The sequence below is a fragment of the Xenia sp. Carnegie-2017 genome, unplaced genomic scaffold (assembly GCF_021976095.1).
Source record: "Xenia sp. Carnegie-2017 unplaced genomic scaffold, XeniaSp_v1 HiC_scaffold_7, whole genome shotgun sequence".
In the NCBI taxonomy this organism is placed as follows: Eukaryota; Metazoa; Cnidaria; class Anthozoa; order Malacalcyonacea; family Xeniidae; genus Xenia; species Xenia sp. Carnegie-2017.
Window position 1 is genome coordinate 53,392 of NW_025813537.1, and position 21,493 is coordinate 74,884.

The 21,493-nt window shown below is 35.9% G+C and overlaps 6 protein-coding genes and 1 long non-coding RNA gene across 12 annotated transcripts in view; 3 read left to right on the top strand and 4 right to left on the bottom strand.

The window, feature by feature from the left end:
- LOC124459200 overlaps positions 1–2,630 on the top strand; it is a 5,676-nt gene extending 3,046 nt beyond the window's left edge. For 2 of the 4 annotated variants that reach the window (XM_047008719.1, XM_047008718.1), the window contains exons 3-10: positions 64–217; positions 636–816; positions 931–1,020; positions 1,126–1,224; positions 1,306–1,375; positions 1,479–1,565; positions 1,640–1,788; positions 1,899–2,630. In XM_047008719.1, the coding sequence (XP_046864675.1) occupies positions 185–217; positions 636–816; positions 931–1,020; positions 1,126–1,224; positions 1,306–1,375; positions 1,479–1,565; positions 1,640–1,788; positions 1,899–2,533 (1,344 nt within the window). In that variant the 5' untranslated portion in view covers positions 64–184 and the 3' untranslated portion in view covers positions 2,534–2,630. The remainder of the gene's footprint in view (positions 1–63; positions 218–635; positions 817–930; positions 1,021–1,125; positions 1,225–1,305; positions 1,376–1,478; positions 1,566–1,639; positions 1,789–1,898) is intronic. The other 2 variants (XM_047008720.1, XM_047008717.1) reach the window with 2 other exon arrangements.
- A 2,254-nt stretch (positions 2,631–4,884) lies between these two features.
- LOC124459188 lies at positions 4,885–15,335 on the bottom strand. Of its 3 annotated transcripts, none has more exons than XR_006953497.1 (5): positions 14,705–15,308; positions 14,434–14,493; positions 13,958–14,023; positions 13,517–13,689; positions 4,885–4,941 (listed from the first exon to the last, which is right to left on the bottom strand). XR_006953497.1 is itself a non-coding variant. In XM_047008710.1 (5 exons), exons 1-5 carry the CDS (start codon positions 14,792–14,794, stop codon positions 12,906–12,908), a joined length of 408 nt encoding a protein of 135 aa, XP_046864666.1. In that variant the 5' UTR covers positions 14,795–15,335; the 3' UTR covers positions 12,867–12,905. The 3 variants fall into 3 exon arrangements, 2 of the variants coding, with proteins under 2 accessions (XP_046864666.1, XP_046864665.1); XM_047008710.1 differs by lacking the exon at positions 4,885–4,941 and adding an exon at positions 12,867–12,988 and having other exon boundaries at positions 13,581–13,689; positions 14,705–15,335; XM_047008709.1 differs by lacking the exon at positions 4,885–4,941 and adding an exon at positions 13,401–13,511 and having other exon boundaries at positions 13,581–13,689; positions 14,705–15,301.
- Positions 9,297–10,304, bottom strand: LOC124459174 (cellular tumor antigen p53-like). Its single transcript, XM_047008695.1, has 5 exons — positions 10,259–10,304; positions 10,114–10,191; positions 9,896–10,006; positions 9,703–9,805; positions 9,297–9,576 (listed from the first exon to the last, which is right to left on the bottom strand). The coding sequence occupies exons 1-5, from the start codon at positions 10,302–10,304 to the stop codon at positions 9,297–9,299; spliced, it is 618 nt and encodes a 205-aa protein (XP_046864651.1).
- LOC124459189 lies at positions 11,234–11,607 on the top strand. The gene is made up of 2 exons (XR_006953498.1): positions 11,234–11,273; positions 11,458–11,607. It is a non-coding gene; the product is annotated as an uncharacterized LOC124459189 (long non-coding RNA).
- A 326-nt stretch (positions 15,336–15,661) lies between the features above and the next one.
- On the top strand, positions 15,662–17,934 carry LOC124459175. Its single transcript, XM_047008696.1, has 3 exons — positions 15,662–16,288; positions 16,412–16,589; positions 16,637–17,934. Exons 1-3 carry the CDS (start codon positions 15,662–15,664, stop codon positions 17,875–17,877), a joined length of 2,046 nt encoding a protein of 681 aa, XP_046864652.1. The 3' UTR covers positions 17,878–17,934.
- A 506-nt stretch (positions 17,935–18,440) lies between these two features.
- LOC124459176 lies at positions 18,441–19,782 on the bottom strand. Its single transcript, XM_047008697.1, is given in 3 exon segments — positions 18,441–18,792; positions 18,795–19,600; positions 19,695–19,782. Coding segments are annotated over 3 exon segments (981 nt in total). The 3' UTR covers positions 18,441–18,705.
- A 594-nt stretch (positions 19,783–20,376) lies between these two features.
- Positions 20,377–21,338, bottom strand: LOC124459186 (myc proto-oncogene protein-like; the record flags this gene model as incomplete). Its single annotated transcript, XM_047008705.1, has 1 exon — positions 20,377–21,338. A coding segment is annotated over one exon (780 nt), but the record flags the coding sequence as incomplete, so codon positions are not given.
- Between the last annotated feature and the right edge of the window lie 155 nt (positions 21,339–21,493).

Here is a 21,493-nt window from a genome sequence, read left to right on the forward strand (position 1 = left end):
CTGTGCTAACGAGATCTATTATTACCCTTTAATAATATTTAGTGTCTTATTATTAATATTCAGAATTTCGTATTCGCTGTTCCTAATCCAAAGCATGCTGACCAAAGTCCTGGTGTTGATTTAAAAATAATGTATGATATTGGATGTGTATTATCATCACATTTAAAGGTATCTTAATGTTGGCATGTATGATGTGGGACACAAGGCTTCATGCCAGGTAATGAATAAAGCTTTGTACCTGGTAATGACAGGGATGGATTAAGAGGCGGGATAGCGGAGGAATGTGCTCTCCTCCAACCGTGATTAGTGGAGATGGATGAGGAGTGGCATTTTCCCTAAGAAATTTATGTATATCAAACCATCAAGCGATCGTAATTGGGGTTTATGGAGCACAATTTCAAAATCTCCAATCATTGTATATAAGTAACAAAATTTAACGAAAAATGTCTTGCATATTACGGCAACAAGCAGCCACTAGAATCTTATCCAAACTAGAGCACCCCTCCTCCAGAAAAGTACATCCCTGGGTAATGATGTAGCGATTGAAGAAAGACAATCTTTTCTGCTCTGGTTTCTTCCTTGATTAAAAGCCCCCGTAGGTAAAATATTATTTTTTAATGTCTTCAAAAAAACAGGTCAAATTCAGTCCTAGAAGGCTCGATGGTTTTGGTCTTACAGATGGTGAGGCTATTGAAAGGCTCTGGGCTTACCTTCGTGGGTTCTCTGCAATTACTAAGGAGATGTCTGCCAGTAGAAGAGTAGATCTTTTGACAGACGCGCTTCTTCACTTATCTCGAAGAAATTTTAGCAATGCAGGTGCTTGAATATTGTCATTGCTTTATGTGTAACTATGCGTTGACACAATGAAAATGTTTTTATTTGTTTGTTGCGCCTTAATTGTTTTAATTTTTTGTATATGATTTGTTTCAGGAAAATCGTTAACGTCGAAGCTTAAAAAATGTCTACAACTTAAAATTAAAACGCAACAAGAAATGAAGGATTTATTTAGCGAACTACCTGGTAAGTAGTTCTGGTAGGTTAGAAATTTCTTATGTTTTCTGTGGCCGAAAAGTATTTAAGATTTCTTTTTGCCTAACCAAACTCTCAATTCAATTTGCATCCAAGGAAATACGAATTTATTTTGTTTGTTAGTGACGTACGATCCTGAAATTGTTTGTCAGTGGGAGGCCAGAGAGAAGGAAATTATGTCAAGAGTCTACCCAGGTATATAATGTCATTCATGGCAAATAGTTTCATTCTTAACAATTCAGTCTGTAGGATTTAAAGACGTACTTTTAAATACAGAACATAAAGAAACCACGGAGAACTGGAAAGTGACGTACGTTCAAAAGCTACTGCATTTTAAACAACTAAGGTAGGTTTTTTAATGTACTAAACTGGCTATTTCTCTATAATACATGCCTATAGACGTTTTAATATTTCTTTTGAGCCTAATTGGTGAATTATTAAATTCTTAGTGCTACATCATTCGGATGTTTTGAAGAAAACCAGAAGATAACATCTGAAGATTACTCAATTTATCAGATGTCGAAAAAACTATACCAGTATGTATAAATGTGTCAAAGCAATATTTTGCTTTAAAGTTTTTTTTACATACGCGCAAAATTTATGTAAACAGGTTTCGAAAGATTTTAAAAGATATTGAACGAAAGCATTCTATAAAAGAAAGATGGAAACCTGGTCATCCTAATTTTGATACTATCGGAGCTTTACATAGACTTTCCATAGAAAGGCATTTCTTAATAACATTGAGAAAGAAGTATGCAGGTACTTTAATGCACTGTATATTTCGAATACTTGTAACCTAAGCTATGTTACCATATCTGTCTTTTTTTGTTTTTGTAAATGTTAATTTTGTATTCCTTTTACTTGTTTAGATGGTCAGAAAATTGCCACTCGCTTGTCCAGGCAAATCACCAAGATCACGAACAAGATGAAATTAACAATTCAGAAACACAATGCTGCCATTGATTCTCTTCGTGATTTTATAAACAGTTTACCCGATCGTCTGACATTTGAAAAAGCGAAAGATCCTACATCAGACCTTTATGAGGGATTTGAGTCTGGTGAGGATGACATTCTAGGAGAAACCTCGGTCCCAGTATACACAAAGAGGAAGACTATTGAAATGTACTTAATCCTAAAACGATGTGACGAGGAAGAGAAACTTTTAAACTTGGAAATAGAAAGGCTTCTATTGTATTACACCAATCTTAGCTCAAAAATTTATGAAGCACTTGCCTATATTGGTGATTGGAGCAGCGATGAATTCATGCTTGGTTCAAAGCATGAAATGATAAGATTTAAAACCAAATTGCGGAATGAGTTGTTCAGCTTGAAGAAAAGTTTTGAGCTTCCACTTGGAGAAACTTTTCTTCTCCATGCTGAGATTGTCAACTTAACCAATGATGTCAACATTCCCAATGAATCTGAAAGCTCACCGTATGAGGAATCCGATACTGAAGATGAAAACATCGGAGAGCTCTCAGAAGTGGACAGTGACATTGAATAGACGACATAGCTACTATTCGTAAACTAATAGCTACTTTTTATGTACTTATTATGTAATTTAGTTGTTCACGTATCTAGTATAACTGATATCACGCAAACATTTGGTTTTGTGACGTCATGTTAGTGCACAGTCATTTTCTCTTCTTCTGTACAACACCGGAAGTTTTGACCTGTCGTTTCATTGTGAGAGAACTATGTTCTTTATTATTTATCAATGTCCTACAAGTAAGAGTTTATATGCGACATATATCCCAACCAATTAGCTCTGTCTGCCCAACCCAATTCATCTAAAATTGTGAGCATTCACATTATATAAAATAGCCGAGACGTATCCAAAGCTTTGTCAGTTGATCAACGGGGTCTGGGGCGAGTTTTTGAAAACACCGAATTTCATGATTTGTCCGTCTAAATCATCCAATTTGTCTTTTAACGTTACAAGCCTTCCCATGTTTCATATTTTGCTCGAGATTAACTCCAAACAGGTGACTAACTTTACCGATGTTCAAGCTAACGAAACGATGCTGACGAGAGAGTGCGGTCTGGTTCGGCACCCTTGATGGCATTGCCGCTGTAAGAGGTAAATGAGAAATGAATCCGAACACGTGTTCGGATTGAAATAATATAAAACTCAAAATTATTAATCTGCGTTACTGAGCACCATTTCACAGAACACGTAAGCCATTTTACAGATCGAACACTCTTGTCATGTTGCACGCCTACCGTAATCATTGCACGTATTACGTATCACGCATTCTTGCCGTGAGCTTCAAATATTCTCTACGCAATACCAACCCTCCTTACAATCACATTCTAAAGTAACATTCTGATGTTAAGAAAAGAACGTGATCGGTTTTTTGGGGGTTGTTTTTATTATAAGATGCTACATACTTTGCTACTAATAAGGTCCATGCTATAAGGGTCGTTGTACTAACTAAAAAACTCAATATTTTATTTGAAACATAATTTGTTAAAAAATTTAAAGCCACAACTGTCAACTATTTCCTGTAACAAAACATTGCTACTGGCTACTGCATACTTTTGTGTAACAATCACATATGCTCGATGATATTGGATTATGCGGTGCTGTTTATTTCACAAAAAGCACCGTAAAGTGAAAATGTCGACGCAGCGGAATTCTCGAAATGTTAAAAGTGGAATTCATTTATGATATATATGTTGCTTTATTTTGAGTGTTCGTTGGTACCGTAAATGAATTTATCAACGGCCAGGGCGTTTAATCAATTCTAGATGTTGTGGTGCAGCGAAATGAAAAGAGAGACGTGTATATTAGTTGTTTGTGTGAACAAATAAAACAAAACTAAGACAAACTAAACTTCTTATAAGCCAAATTGTGAACCCACTTTAATTAATATATTATAAAGGTAATGTTGTGAAGGTGGTGGGTGTCTATCGAGGACGGAATTTATTAGTAAGTAGCGTTGCAAGGAGGGGGGGCGTTTAATATGTATAAGGTGTTAATTTAATATAGGGCATTTATTAGATCGTTTACGTCACATATGCCCATATATCATCTGAGAAATACAATTTGCCTTTGCAAACTAATGAGACATTTGGGGAAACTTGAGAGCAGATCAGTGCAAGCAGGAGACCGAAGGTCTTGGGTTGCACGATTGCATCTGCTCGAGTTCCACAAACGGCTTCAAGGTTTGCATATGCCAGTGCAATGGTGCAAACACGAACAACAGTTTTTGCCTCTTGTATACAATGATACAAAGATGAGTTGAAGTCGGTTTGCACAGGTTAATGCACACACGGCTATAGACCAATCACCGATCTGTAAATCTCGTTAATCTCGAATTAATCTCGAGCAAAATATGAAACATGGGAAGGCTTGTAACGTTAAAAGACAAATTGGATGATTTAGACGGACAAATCATGAAATTCGGTGTTTTCAAAAACTCGCCCCAGACCCCGTTCATCAACTGACAAAGCTTTGGATACGTCTCGGCTATTTTATATAATGTGAATGGTCACAATTTTAGATGAATTGGGTTGGGCAGACAGAGCTAATTGGTTGGGATATATGTCGCATATAAACTCTTACTTGTAAGACATTGATAAATAATAAAGAACATAGTTCTCTCACAATGAAACGACAGGTCAAAACTTCCGGTGTTGTACAGAAGAAGAGAAAATGACTGTGCACTAACTAACTTCTTTATGTTCTGTATTTAAAAAGTACGTCTTTAAATCCTACAGACTGAATTGTTAAGAATGAAACTATTTGCCATGAATGACATTATGTACCTGGGTAGACTCTTGACATAATTTCCTTCTCTCTGGCCTCCCACTGACAAACAATTTCAGGATCGTACTTCACTAACAAACAAGTCAAGTTAAAGATTTTCATATTAAAAACGAAACAAAATCTTTCTCGTGTATCAACCACTTATGTAGGGTTATAACTTTGAAATAGTTTCAAAATGAAACGTTTTGGTCAATATCATGAATTAAAAAAGATATTATCGCGCTAAACGTACAGATCTTGTCTCTCTTTAACACTCCGAATATATCAACTTCACCAAGTACAAATGAAATGCTATGATAAGGAATGCAATAAAGGCCCAAAATGTTGCAGGTAGATATGTCTGAGATTGTTTGCTTTGAAAACGAGTATCTAAAACAAAAAGATAAATAACGACGAACTAGGCACCTTTGAAAATGATGTTATGTATAACAAAAAGAAACCTTTCCAAGCTTGTTGAATGAAGTCCATATTCTTGAGGGTAAACAGATGACTTTCATTCTTTGATATGTTGTGCATGATATAAAATCCCCCATTTTTTTGGCGTTATCAGATATCTAAAGCCTCATTTCCACCTTTCGCACGAATCAACTCGCAGCTCGCTGCGAGAACTCGCAATTGTTCGTGTCTGTTTCGAGTACTCGTTGTTTGATAACTGTTTTTCAGCGAGCTAAGAAAAAAAATGGCGGACGCTTAAGGAGTGAAGAATGAGTCCTTTGACTAGATCAGGGGTCTCCAAACTACGGCCCGCGGGCCAGATGCGGCCCGTTGGGCCTTTCAATCCGGCCCGCAGAGACACTTAAGAGAAAAAATAATATTATTCAACAAAATAAACTTTGTGCAGAAAGTTCACGTTATGATGCAAGCCAACAAGCAAGAGTGGCTTACGTCAATTTTTGTCCCAACTCCTACTTCCGTTTCAAGCACATTGCGAAATTTAAAAAGCTGAAGGATAACGTGAATATCTCAATGCTTCATAATGGCCAATTACAGAAAAAGAAAAGTTGATGATGAATGTCGGCGATTTCAAGAAGAGTGGAGTGTAAAATACTTCATAATCGAATCTGCGAATAAAGCATTGTGTGTCATCTGTCATGAGAGTGTTGCAGTATTAAAGGAGTACAATTTGCGCCGCCATTACCAAAGCAAACACCAGGGAACCTTCTCGCGGTTTGAAGGAAATATACGTGAAGAGAAATTTGAAAAGTTAAAGCAGTCCATTAACTCTCAAAGATCAATTTTCACAAAAGCATCAAAACAAAATGAGTTGATAACGAGGGCTAGCTTTAAAGTGGCTTAAATTTTCGCTAAAAATGGCAAGCCTTTTACAGATGGTGAGATAGTAAAAAACTGTTTGCTAGAGATTGTGGATGAACTTTGTCCGGAAAAATCTAATGTTATTAAAACTATAACATTGGGTGCCAATACTGTTGCCCGGCGAATTAGATACATGAGCGCAAACCTAATGGAGCAAATTGCCAGCCATGCTAAGAATTTCGTGCATTTTCTGTGGCAATGGATGAGTCAACAGACATGTGTGGCACCTCCCAGCTGCTAATTTTCATTCGAGGTGTGGATGCCAATTTAAATATCACTCAGATTTGGCTTCACTGAACAGTATGTACAACACAACGACTGGAGAAGACTTGATGAGATAAATACAGAAAACATTTGAACAATATAGTTTAGATTGGAATGGACTGAAATGCTTAACTATTGATGGGGGAAGAAATATGTGTGGTGTGAAGGATTGGTGGGAAAAATCAAACAATTTTGTGCTGTAAAAGATATTTCAGAACCAATGTTTCTACATTGCATATTACACCAACAAGCTCTTTGTGCTAAGTATGTGGATATTAGCTGTGTGTTGGACCCTGTAACAAAAATGGTGAATTTGATAAGATCACATGTGCTGAATCACAGACAGTTCAGGGAAATGTTAAGAGGGACTGAGACAGAATCTGTTGACATGCCATATTACACTGCAGTAAGATGGCTAAGTTGTGGAAAAGTGCTGTCAAGGGTTTTTGACCTAAGAAAGGAAATTGCTGAATTTCTTGCAGGAAAAGGGAAGCGTCAAGCATTACTGTCTGATAAACTGTGGATATGTAAGTTGGCTTTTGCTGCAGATATCACTGGCCATATCAATAGTTTAAATCTGAAGCTATAGGGAGAAGAAAACCTCATTAGTGATTTTTTTACACATCTAAAGGCGTTCAGGCACAAACAAGACCTATTCCTGAAACAAATCCAGGTTATGAATTTCACACATTTTAAAAACTGTACAGAAGCTATGGTAGAAGCTAAAACAGATTTTCCACTTTCATTTGCTTGTGGGATAATTAAAGAGCTTCAACATCAATTCCAGGAGAGATTTGCTGATTTGCATGCAAAAGCAGATGAGTTGAGACTCTTTCAAAATCCATTTGAAGTGGATCCAGCTGCATTTCCAGACAGTTTACAATTAGAGGTGATTGAACTACAAGCAAACGACTTGCTGAGGGATAAATTTAAAGAAGGGCTTGCTCAATTTTACCAATTTTTACCTAAAGAGAACTATCAAAATTTAAGGCATTTTGCTGCAGGACTGCTATCTATGTTTGGCACTACATACCTGTGTGAAAAACTTTTCTAGAATGAAGTATGTGAAAACAGTTATAGAACAAACATGTCTGATGAAAATCTGAGGGCTCTTCTAATGCTTGGGACCTCAAACCTAAAGCCAAACTTTTTCACAATTTTGTCATCAAAAAGCCAATTTCACCACTCACATTGAGAAAACTGAACAGACTAATTGTGATTTTGTCATGATATTACTCTTGGTTGAAATTCAACCTTTAAATTTTGAATAAATATTTTCTTAAATAATGAAGCTTGTGTTATGTACTTCGTTTTATTAAAATATTCGCTCTTTGACCAGCGGTATACGATTCATCGGCCCTCAACATGCTGGATGAAAGTTCATGTGGCCCTTTGGCTGCAAAGTTTGGAGACCCCTGGACTAGATAGCAAATAATTCTTTTACTCTATTTGCGAAGTCGAAGAAGACAGCGTGAAAAATACCGCAAACGTTTTGGATCAGGCCGATATTCCAAAGAGATCTCAACATAGCGAATTTTTCACTTTAGTGAAAGAATTACGAGATGGAGACCACGAAGGTCATTTCCACTATTTAGGCGGCGCTTGAGATAGCCGCTCCAGTTATTAAATTATTTTTTTGTGTTATAAAGTATAAATTTTCATCCATACCGTTGACTTATTGAACCATTCTAATATTACAATTTACAGATGGAGGAAGTTTCTCCTAATTCCATTGAAATAGGAAACAGTAAATTGTGAATGAGATACCATGCATCTGAAATTTCAAACCCTTCCCACAACATACGTAAAATTCTATACACGCCTGTATGTTGTATCGGCCAATAGCATTGTCAAAATGATTTAAATCTCTTTTAACATTTTTCTATTTAGTGGCCACACATTTTTGCCATTATAAAACATCAATTTTAGGTCATAAATTTGGTTATAGATAAAAAGAGATTGGTAGATGGAAACATAAACTGAAAGAAGTTTCGGCATTTTTTATGCAGAGGTGGAACATCATTATATGCTATTGCCTTACTATAGTATAAAGACGACAAAGTTGACCAAGCACAACATTTTCTGAAACTTCTTTGAATGTAAATGAGAAGAGCCAACTGGAATGTGGTACTCTTTTCATTGCTATTCAAAGTATGGTATTCGCTATTCAAAGCATGGTATACAGAATTGAGAAGACCATGAGCAGTCTTTTGTCAAAGCCTATTCATTTTCAAAAGAAATCAGAAGGGCATTACTAAATATGATGTGGTCTAAAATCTTTAATTTTATACTTTCATGAAAGACAGCCTCAACACATCGATGAAATTATAATCATGATATATCACTTACAAAAAAGCATTGAGGATTTAATTTTCGTTCATAATGATCAATCTATATGTATATATATATACATGCTATTCCCACTGATATTATAATATGACTTAACATGCGTTTTTTAAACTTAATGTTTTGCAGTATTGTTTATGAGCACATTGAAATAAATTGACAAACATTGTATTTTTGGTTTGGGGCAGTGCATTACTTGCTTTTGTTTCCACAGTTGTAAATGATGTTATTGTTCTTATCATTTTTTTGCTTTTTCTGGCTCTTGGCTAATTTTCCAGTATTCATGAACATGAATTTGTTCAAGAAAATTGAACACATTTGAACAACTATCCCACCGTTACACCGATTTAATACATCAAGTCGATGCCTAGTCATATATAGGCCGTTGTTTGTGCTGTTGTTTGAAGAACATGATCAACAAATCCATCACAACAAATCCATCGCTCACATAACGATTTACTGGAAAATAATGTCGATTAAAAATCACGTGCTTATTCATGAATACAAAATTTTCAAAAAACATACATATCTCATATCATAGCACATAGGAAGAAACTTTCTATGAATTCTTTCATACGTAAAACTTACGTCGTTTGCAAGGTTGTTGTCCTTGCGTGATAGAGAACTGGAACGGTTTGGGTGAGCTGGAGTCTTTAACAGTTGACATGAGTACACTCTGTCGAGGGGGGTATAATGTTGTTATGGATGATGGGACGTCTGTCGTTGAACTGGGTTCGTTGTCCTGGTGTTTGTTTGGCTTTGAATTAGATCCCAGGTCCTTTTCATTGCTATCCCTTCCAGGTGAAGCACATATACGTAGCTCAACCACAGCTATACCTTCAACCCTAGAACTGACAGAGGAGAAAGTATGAGCCTTTGACATACATGTATATCACATATAATACATGTATGTACTATCTCATTCCTTATAATCCATCAAATGGATACTATAAAATAAAAGTAATTAAATAACGTACCCACATTCCAGTCGAAAGGATAAATGTGTTGGTCGTCTATTCATTCCTCCAACACAAGAGTTAAAGCATGTAAATCTAAACAATTCCTTGCGATATCCGCTATCTGCAAAATAATTTACAGCAAAATTACTAAATACCTGTGTATGTAAAGAAATTAAAGTGCTAAAATAAAATACAAGAGCAGTACACATACCATCTGGTTTCACAGCATTCAGCGGTATGAATATAGACAACCTTCTTGTCTTTGGGCAACTTTCGTATCTTGTTTGTGGATTATCACATCTCATTACATTCTCAGGATACTCTTTTAAAACAAATAAAGTCAATTCATATTAAAAGTCGTTTCATTCTCAAGTTTTAAAAGTTAGATGAGTCTTACTTTCTGAGAACGTATTTTATGATTCGGACAACGGACAACAATTTCTCGATAATGCTTTGGTTTTTTGTACATAAGAATACCACGAATTCCGCTACCAGACGGTGGATTGACTAGATAAAATATTCAACATTAGATTCGTCACAAAATTGAGAACAAAATACAATTATGACTATTTACCTTCATTACTACTACGTTGTTGTCTCTGGACTCGATTTGACACCATTTTGTCAGATGGATTTGTTTGTCCCCACGGTAAATACCATGGGGACAAAGAATACAAAATATTACAGGGATCAAAGTGCCATGCTTCTTCTTGGGTCTAGTGACTTTGGCACAATCTCCCTGCTGTGTTTGAACCAGTTCTGGCAGACAAGGTAGATATCCATTGGACGAATTTTGAGACACCACAGGTAAGTTGTGTGGCAAACGCCACTGACCGTCCTTGACCTCGAACGGACTTATAGCCTTTGTACCAATTCCTTTAGCAGCGGTTGAATAGTAATAGGAATTTCTTCGCTAGCCTCAATGACGTTAAACAGTAGGGGCACTTCTTCATGAAGAAGTTTTAAATCAGTCGAAAGATTGTCTTTTGGATTGGCTCCATCAGACATCCTTATCAAGAGGTTCAAAACTTCTTCTTTGGGGGGCACAATTGCGCATACTGGTTTGTCAGAAGCCAATGCTGCCAATAACCTTCTGCACGAGTTTGGACAACTAGTGATAAATCCTTGTTTCTCTAACCATTTAAGTAGAGTCCTAAGCCCCTTTGAAGATATCTATAAATACGAGAAATTGTAGTATAAAATGAGCTCTGGAGTGGTCATACAAAATTTTGTACTCGTGGGGTAATAAATTCTTCTTACTTCAGATTTTAATTCTTGAAATTCGTCCCAACTTAGCTTTGAATCACTGTACTTCTTCAATAAAGCTCGCACATTTCTCCTGTTGATGAAATTGCGCATTTCAAACATAGTATTGGACAAAAGAAAACAGGTTATTATTTTTATAACTATAAGCTGTGTACAAAAAAAGTGAGAGAAGTCACCATCATGCATAAAATGCTTTCTGATATGTGGATGAACACTCGTATTTACTAATTAGCAGACCTGTATATACTATATATTACAGATAAACTTCAAAAATACTTATCTTCCATGTAGCAATCCAGTATCAGACTCTCTTAAATTATTTGGTAAGAAAGTTTTCTGTATTCCAAGAGTTGTTCCATCCATCACCACCTTTTGGGGGAATTCTTCCACATAATTCACAAAAAAACCCATTGTCAAAATCAATATCAAGCAACCTTAATAAGAGAAAATTCAATAACTTAATAAAACAAGCGATCACTATCTCAATGGAATATTCATATTTTACAGCTGAAAATGAAATGATGCTTACCGTATCATGGCAATGATAGCGAGACGCAACTTGGCGTAAGTTATTTCCTTTGGGAAATTAAAATTACCCGAAGACACTTGCCTTTGTACATACGCAACATAATATTTGTACATAGGTAAACTGAACAAGAATAACAAAGAAAAAACATTCAAAAGAGATAGGGCGAGAAAATTAAATAATGGACAAACGTAGCTACTAATGCTTCGGCAAATTTTCATTAAAAAGTACTTCGACGTTATGAAAAGCCGAATGTAATCTTTTGATTTGAACGGCATGAGATATTGCATATGATCCAAAACATACAATCCTGTTTTCAATGCCATCATAATGCTTTTTCGTAGCACAAGAGGAGCAAGGTCTACAATACACTAAATAATTTATTTAAGACAAATAATTATGAATCAAAGCGTAACCTATAACAAATCAGAACTTACCCTTCACATCATGGATTGAATAAAAGTACGCAACTGAACACAAGAACTTGAATAGAACGTTTATCCCACTCTGCACCACAAGAACAAATACCACTTTCAGATGGCGCCAAAATTTTATGACCATTTTTTTCAGGAAGATCAGTAAAATCGCTTGCATCATTCTCATTGCCTAAAATAATTAAATTGTAATATTTATAAAATGCTAGAAAGTGCTAAATACCATACAGATAAAGGAAATAGTATATGTAAAGCTAAAAGGATGTTCACCATTGCATATTATCTTGCATACCTGTTTCTAATAAAGAAACCTTTTATTTGCTAAGTGTAGCCAATTCAAAATAGTCTCGCATCTCTGGTGTAATTCCAAAGGAAAACTTAAAAAGTACCAATGGAGAATCCATTTCATCCTCTTCAACGATTTGCATGGCTTTTGCAAGGGTTGTCACATGAATGCAATGATATGACGAACAGCTGCAACATTTTAGCTCGGGCTGGGGCGGCGTTACTTTTGAATACACAAAAGTACAAACCCCCCATGGACTTTCCACTGAACCTCCCTGCACACTGCACTAAACAAGTCCTAAAATATGTAAAATCATTTATCTTAAGGTTGTATTATGTGTGTGTATGTATGTGTGTGTATGTGTATGCAGATTAATAATTATGATTAATTATGACTTCACACAATCCTTAGAAAGTGCTTAATATATATATCAGGCACGTAAAGCAAATGGTGAATATGACTTTACTATTTTTATCATACATTTAGTTTATACTACTTAATGTATGTACTGCAGGTATGTGGCTATGTATGTATTTGAGTATGAATGTGTATACCTCAATAGTCATAAATAAATTCAATTTGTCCTGTTGGTTATCACCCTAATAGCTTATTGGAAGCTCCTGAACTTAGGCACAGGATGTATGGTAACAAATTGTGGGGTATTAGAAGGTTGAGAAACTATACGTGTACTTGTACAAAAAAGTTATTTTCACATACCAAAATATACTTCTTCAGGTTGCATCTCATGGTAGGAATGATCACTGAAAAGAGACTGCATCATGGATGTGGATTCTGCATTCATAAAAGAAATTGGATGAGATAAATATGTTGTGTAAATAATCATTCACAAGTTTTAACAATATTTTTGTTTGTAAAGCTGCGCTGGTTAACATCCACATGTAATAAGAACAATGTCGAACAAGGGTCTTGTAAAAACACAGAAGGATGACTTCACAAAGGTTTGAAATGTACAATAAACTGATATTTAAGGATGAAGACATTTCCTCCCATACAACATGAAGAACTTTACATTGAAAAAATAAGCCAAATACAAATTTGAGACATTCACTTCATGCAATGTCAGATTAATATGTAACAAGTTCTCACATCTTTGACAAGGGTCTTCAAACAAATAGTATGTAAGTGTAAGTCAAAATTTGGTGAAGCTATTCAGACACCTTATATCCTGAAAGAGTAACACACAACACTTACTTTTTTTCAATAAAATCTTTGGCTTCAATACCAAACTTTCTATCATACACAACCAGATATTTTTCCATTGCTAATATGTGTATGCAACTGGGATATGGTATATCTGACAAGTACAAAAATGTTGTTTGGCCTGTTTTAATAATTTCATTTCAGTAACATCTATTTTACATACCTTTTTGAGGATCTAATTGTATATTATTAGGTAGGGCTTCAACAAATTGCTTTCTATTTGCATCACATGAGCAGCACAATATCCAACTGTAGCCATCAAGCAATAGGTGCTGAAGAAAAAAATACATGCAGATTATAGCACCAAAAAAAGAGTATTGAGTAATATCATTTAGTTGGGTATATACCCAACATTGAAATTATGGAAATAAAATTTGAGATCACCATAATTGTTCTTTTGTTTGCATTATAATCATGAACAACAAATTGTAGGACTGCTTTTCTAGTGAAAGCTATATGTAGGACTGCTTTTCTAGTGAAAGCAGTACCTACATATAACCAATGACTTTTGAGAAACAATATCAATATGTACATTAAAACCTGTGTTTTGGTGGTTAACTCTTGGTGCTTGTCATAATTTTCAGCAATATCTTCACTTTGTTCATTCTACATATAAATGAAAAAACCATAAACATAAGTATTTTATATCCACATAGTTTTACAACACAATACAATACTTTATTTCAGAACAACATGTAAATACATCATTATTAAGAAAAGGAAACCCAGAGGTTAGCCCTATATCAAGGGTCTCCTATATATGTAAAAATCTTACGGAACTAGTTAATAAAAATAAAAAATAATAAATAAAAAAAATAAATAGTAAATAATAAATAAATAAAAAAATGTCAAATAAGAAACAGCTAAATATCAATTATTGTAAAATAAATTATTGCTAAATATCAATTATTGCTAAATATCAATTATTGCTAAATCAATTACTGCTTAATCAATTATTGCTAAATATCAATTATTGCTAAATATCAATTATTGTTTTACAATATATGTAAACTTACCAAATCCCCAAATTCATTTTCTTGTTCAAAAAATTGAGATTCATATGACACACTGCTATTCTATTAACATACATTGTGATTAAAGGATGTAGAGAATCCAGACTTGAAATTGGAAAATGTGCTCAGAATAATCGTTTTTCCTTACACAACATTGTGGGCATAAATAAATTTGTACACATACTTTTGTTAATATAGCTGTGGTAATAAATATAAATTAATATGAAATTGTGCAACCAGAAACAAAAAAAAAGAACACTTTAAAAAGTCCTACCGCATCATCTTTTTGTGTGTTTCCTTTCCTCTCCATGTTATTGTAAAAGAAGACATTTGAGCGTCTGAATTTCTTCCTGAATTGATACATTTTGCAAGTGTACCCAAAAAATAATACCCCGGTTTATAAAAACCAGTACTGCACGTGTTCTTGGATTGACAAAGTTAGCCTAGAATTAGTCTAAGTACAATTCTCCCAGCCAGACTTCTCCGATAGATATTTAAAAAAGTACTAAGCATAGTATTGAGTGACTGAGCCCTGTTGATCGATTGCCTTGCTTTGAACTTTTGATGTTGCAAACTCTTAAAAAATATGAATACACGAAGAAATATTGTTCTCATACATGAACTTCGAAACATGTAGTAAATGGAAGCCCTGAAATTTCTTTTTTAAGCTGCACCAGTCGAATCCACGAATCCAGCGCTCTCGCTTGTCGCTATGGTATTTCTCCCCAAGAAAATGTAAAAAAAATACTTTACTTCTACTTGCATCTCGTTTTAAACGATCAGGATACCGCGAATCGCTTTTGCAGGTTCCCCAAACGCACCTCTTCGTCGTAACCATTGTTATAAAATAGACCTTTTCAAGGTTATCGTAGCCATATTGCAGGGGGTGCAAAAACATTGGGCCGAGCGCGCGGTCACGCATGGAGTCCATATAAATTACTAATAAATGCACAAAAATTACCCTTTTACATATTAGCCATTTCTTCCAAAAATATTTTTCAAACTCGTCCATTTTAATAGTAGAATTATTATTTGCCATTTTTTGTACATGTGAGTCAAATTTTGTGGTAATCAAAAAGCGGAAAGTTAAAGAAAACATTTGTTTTCTTTGAACAACTTGACCGTCGTTTGAGCGATGTTCTTGAGTTCGCAACACACGCACATGTCTACAGCAAAGTCAGCAAAGTCACCAATCATTTGCAAAGTGACATTGCTATTTTTATTATTATGTATGGCGACTAAACAGCCAGAAGAAGAACTGAAATACGAAGATTTTCTTCACTTGACTGTTTCTTCGCTAAAAGATTTTTTGGCGTTGAGAGGGTTGAAACAAACTGGGAAAAAAGCAGAGTTAATCGCTAGGGCATTTGGTGCTTATGAACTTAAAGTTCCGAAGAAATTTACGCAGGAGCAAATTTATAAAAACATACGTGAGGAGTATTCAAGAAGGCTGAAATTAAACAGCATTAAAACTGATCCCAACTTACTCCCCGAGCAAGCGTGGCTTGATGACGTGAGAAAGTGGCCAGAAATCGATGACGGAAAGTTGTTCAGTTATATATTGAGAATCAAAGCGGTAGATGTTGATTATATTGGAAAATATAAAGACCAAAAGGCTTACTCGTATTGGATGAGGGGATTTGTTGACATCGTTTACGTTGCAAAATGTCCTTCGGATGGCAAATTTACTTTCTTGAAAGGTAACATCTGTCCTTCCCAAAAACTAAATGATGATCCACACAAAGTTTGGGTTTGCGTCGAGGGAACTGGCAGTGACTGCAGGATTGTAACGTCTTGGTGTTCGTGTACAGCGGGAACAGCAGAGGCATGTAACCATGTAATTGCCCTCCTTTACAAGGTAAATTATGCCTTTAACAAACATTTCATTTCACCTGCCTGCACTAGTGTACCGCAAGGCTGGAATAAAGGAACCAGAAGAGAAGTTGCACCAACCCAACTGCAAAATATGACTTTTTGAAAGGATAGAAAAACTAAAAAAGTAAGTAATCGAGACAGCAACTTGGAACAGAAAATGCAAAAAGAATTTGATCCAAGAAAGCATGAAGACAGACAGTTGACCGATGAAAGAGTTTCTTCCTTACTGAAGAGTGTAAAGGACTTGGTACCATCAGCATGTGTGTTGTTCTCTGTTGAATATGGTATTGATGACAATCTTCCACCTAACATTATTGAAAAGGCTGCTGAGTTTATGTCAAATATTTTAAAGACATACCAGTGGAACAAGCCACTACACATTTCCTTATTGAATCACAAATCACCAAAGATCAAGTGAAAAAAATTGAACAGGAAACAAGGCAGCAACATTCCAACCCATTGTGGAGAAAGCAAAGAATTGGAAGAATAACAGCTTCCAATTTTCACATGGTTCACACAAAAACAGAGACTATTATGAAAAGCAAAAATGCTAGCAAAAAGAAGCCTCAATATAGCCCAACTGTATTTAAATTAGTAAATGAGTCTGGAAACATTTCCCATTTACCTCAAATTAAGTGGGGAGTGGAACACGAGAAAGATGGCATCAAGTCCTTTTTGTCTGATGTGGCTAGTCAGCACGATGGTGGCATTGAAGGGTTTCGTCAGTGTGGACTCTATGTAAAAAGTGACTATCCATATCTTGCTGCTTCTCCGGATGGTTTGTTCTCATGCAAGTGCTGTGCTCCTGCTACTGTTGAAGTGAAATGCCCATATTCAGTTAGATATGGTAATATAATGAAGAAAGAGGTTTTTCAGCATGTGGACTTCCTTGAAGAGTTTAATGGTAATCCTCGTCTGAAACGTTCTCATTGTTATTACACACAAGTACAAGCGCAAATGTGGGTTTGTGGTGTACATCATTCTTTCTTTGTAGTTTGGACACTTGGACATCAACCCCTTTATGAAGAAATTGAGCTGGACATGGCATTTATGACAAATGTGGTAAATAATCTTACTATATTTTATAAGACTTATGTTATGCCTTGTATTTTGGGTTATCGAGATCTTTTGCAATGTTCAAAGTGTGAGAAGGTTATTTTGGATGAAGCAGAAATCAATTGCCCTGCAACTGAAAGGAGTGTAACTTGTGTCACATGCAACACTCAGTGGCATTTGCCATGTGCAGGCCTGACTGAACGATGTCTCAGCTCAATAGACTCATGGCTTTGCCACAGTTGTCTCCTTGACAATGCTGGTTGTTATGATGATAACAGTTTTGAGGAAGAAGAAATTAGCATAAATGACACAGGCCTCATCACATCCCAGGATTGCTCACCTTTAATATCAGATGAAATAAACAATATATGCCCAGTATGCATGTTGAAAGACATTCATGTTGGAGGAGAGCATATTTGTTCTATATGCAAAAATGCTGTACATGCATGGTGCAGCAATCATGAAGAAATTACAAGCTCTGCTAATTTAGTTTGTAATTATTGTAAGTCAGATTAATTTTCACCTTGATCCTCTATGTGAAAGATTTCTCCAGGGTTTAGCTATCGTGAAAGATGCATTTTATTAGAGAACTAAAAAATCAACACAAATGATCAAAAGTTAAAATTGTTTTTTCTTTCTAGCTATCACCTTAAAACTTAAAAATTTTTTACATTTATGATAATACAAGTATAATTAAGAATACTTGTATTCATGTTTTTTTCCAGCTGACAATTTCAAAAATAAAAGATAAAACACACTCTGAAAAACATCATCTTGTAAACTCAATATTTGAGTTATAACAGCAAGAGACAAGATTTAAAGCTATATTTAGACTTTATTTTATTTAGACATTAGTATTTCGAAACTATGACTCTGACATAAATTTGAAATATAGCTTTAAATCTTGTCTCTTGCTGTTATAACTCAAATCTTGAGTTTACAAGATGATGTTTTTTGTAGTGTATTTTCTCATTTATATTCATGTAAACAGTGTATTTCATGCATTTTATTGTAAATAATTATGTACATAAAGGGGGAAGGAAATTGCACAAAGCACAGCACACTTTTACAATATCATCACTTAGGGAAAGTAAATTTATAGGAAGTTCATGTTTCAAAATATTAAAATTTTTCATTCTTCCAATTGCTTGTTCTACATATATACGCACATTAGCTATGCTTGAAGTTTTTCTTACATCATCTGGAAGCATCTGCATAGATACAGTTTTGCTAGGTGGTATGCACAGTCTACACATTTTCATCATCAGTTCTTCTCTAATCTTAAACCCTCTGTCAGCCATCACTTCATCAAAAGGTTGTAAAAGTTCCAAAAATCCACTATTCTTAACAATAAAGACATCTGTGGCCCTTCCACCATAAGTAGGTGAAACATACGAAATTGCTCCATTTGGAGTTATAGCTACCAAAGCTTTCAATGTGTAGTGGTGCTTGTATTCACTCCACATTGTAGCTGCTAGGTCTAGACCACTTGGGGTTTCAGTAAAGCACTCAAAACAGTCAATGATGCATCGTACGTTTGGATAGAGCTTTCGGAAACAACTTGGCAGAGTTTTCTTAGTTTGATTTCTACTAGGCCATATAATGAGAACTGAGAGTTCCTTGGACATCAGTTTAATCCAAGTTATAAACGTGCTACTAACAGTAGCAGATGATATTTGAAACCTGAAAGCCAGATCATCAACAAGTAATGCCAAACGCAACTTCATCAAACACATAAGGAGCTCCTGCTGTGGTGATAGTTTGCGAGCTGGACCAGATCTATAACCTCTACCAGCAAACAGTTGAAATGGTGTTTTTGGAGTCGCGGTTGTTTCATTTTGTGTCTGTGTGGGTCCACGCCAGTATTGCATATTACTAGCTTTTGGCAGCAAGTATTCAAATACACACTTAAAACTGTTAGTCGATGGCAGGCCGGTGTGAAACCTTACATCATACTCTCTCGTCAACTGTTCAAATTGCAAAGGGACAGGGAGTAAAGATGCCTCAGATTTTGCTGGATTTTCATCAAAACTTGAATGAGAATCCTCGGTGTCATAGGCTTGATGAGGACGCTTTGATGTCGTCCATGTTTCTCTTCCTTTACGTTTAAGCGGAGTCCTCGATTGCTCGTACTCTGATAGCGTAATAAAAACCGAAGGATAATCCGTTTCGCGGTTATTTGGGGTTCTTTTCCCAAGGGAAAATGATTTGAGCAAACGAAAGTACCTTGTGCACCAGGCTTTGGGTTAAAGTCATCGGCTCTGCTGTTTGCAATTTGTTTTCGCCAAATTTCAGCAAGTACTTGATCTTTGGGCCACTTATGAAAAACTAACTTTCTACGTGAGACCTCTTAACTTGATAATCAGGATAGCGTTTATCATTATCGCAATATCCAACTGCACAACGCGCATTTTTTACCATTTCGGCTATGACTGCTCACGGCTACTCGGCTAGTTAAGGGTTTAGTTCGTTTGACTTGGCTTATGAGTTCCGCACATTTGCGAACTCAAGAACATCGCTCAAACGACGGTCAAGTTGTTCAAAGAAAACAAATGTTTTCTTTAACTTTCCGCTTTTTGATTACCACAAAATTTGACTAACATGTATAAAAAATGGCAAATAATAATTCTACTATTAAAATGGACGAGTTTGAAAAATATTTTTGGAAGAAATGGCCAATATGTAAAAGGGTAATTTTTGCGCATTTATTAGTAATTTATATGGACTCCATGCGTGACCGCGCGCTCGGCCCAATGTTTTTGCACCCCCTGCAATATGGCTACGATAACCTTGAAAAGGTCTATTACTCCGCCATGTTTGTCCGAGTTTTTCTCTTTAGCAAACACGTGTTTCCACATATATGAAAACCGCCAAAGTTGTGTATTGGATTATGACATCTTTCGCGCGCTTTTTTAACAAGTATGCAAATCTGTTATGATCTCGATCACTGTCGTTGGACCAACATCAAAATACATCCAAAAAATCAACGTATTTCACTCATTTTGTGCAGTGCATCCCTATATTCTGACTGTAAATATAATATTTTGTGTTTTACGAACGCAAAAAGCAGAAAAACCAGACCAATATAAACGGAAATGTTGGTATTAAGCCCAGACAACTGTCATATTATAAAACTTTGACGTATAGACAGCAACTGTTCGGGGTTTATACCTTCGACCTTCGTGTTCGTGTTTTAACTACGATAATTGCTTTAGTCGTTGTAACTTTTCATGTAGTGACTGCTTTCGTTTCTCGAGCATCGTCTTGTCTTCAAGTAATCGTTCCTGTTCGGAAGTTAGCTTTGATATACAGTCCGTTGCTTTTCTTAGTATTGCCACTTTGGGGGTTCGTTCTAAACCTTTAAGTTCAGGCATGCTGTCGCGTAGAAGTTGAAAACTGTACTTCAAATCGTTTGTTCGCTTGCGTTCGAGGGCGTTGTGAACATTTCGCTTGCATTCCGGGTCATCTGTGCTCTTGTCCTTTACATTAAGCCGAATAGATAAGTCAGGTCTTTTCTGTGCGCTTTCCACTTTGTTTTCTTTGTTCGCTTGTTGTTGTCGTTTAAGATTCATTCTCGGACGTTTGGCGATCGGTTGAATGTTGTTCCGAAGAGCTTTAACTGTGTTTTTGTTTTCATTGATATTGCTACAAGGTTCGGGGCATTTTTGTTTGACTATATTCGGGGCAGAATTATTCGACGGTCTTGTCGAAAATTTAATACCTGAAGACGATTCACCATTCGGGAAATCCTGAGTGTGTATGAGATGGGGGAAAACGGACGCAGGGTCCACACATTCTGCCCCAACAGTGTCGATCGGATAGAAAGGTGGAGGAGGTGAGCAGGGGTGTCGTACGCGTTGTCTACTTGTTTGCTGCTGTTTTTTTCTTGCGATGAGTGACTTCCCCACATGCAATCTTGAATGAGTTTTGATGTTAAGTTGGCACAATTGTGCTCCAGCTCGACAAATGTTCGGCAGTTATCCCCATCTATGATATCGGAGACACATTGTAATGTGTCAATGGAGCTCGAACTTAGGCACACAGGAGATGATGGACAACTACTATCCCGACATGGAGAAAGTGGCGGAGTCAATACTTCAAATTTCAGCCAGATATGGCGAGTAGGACACGA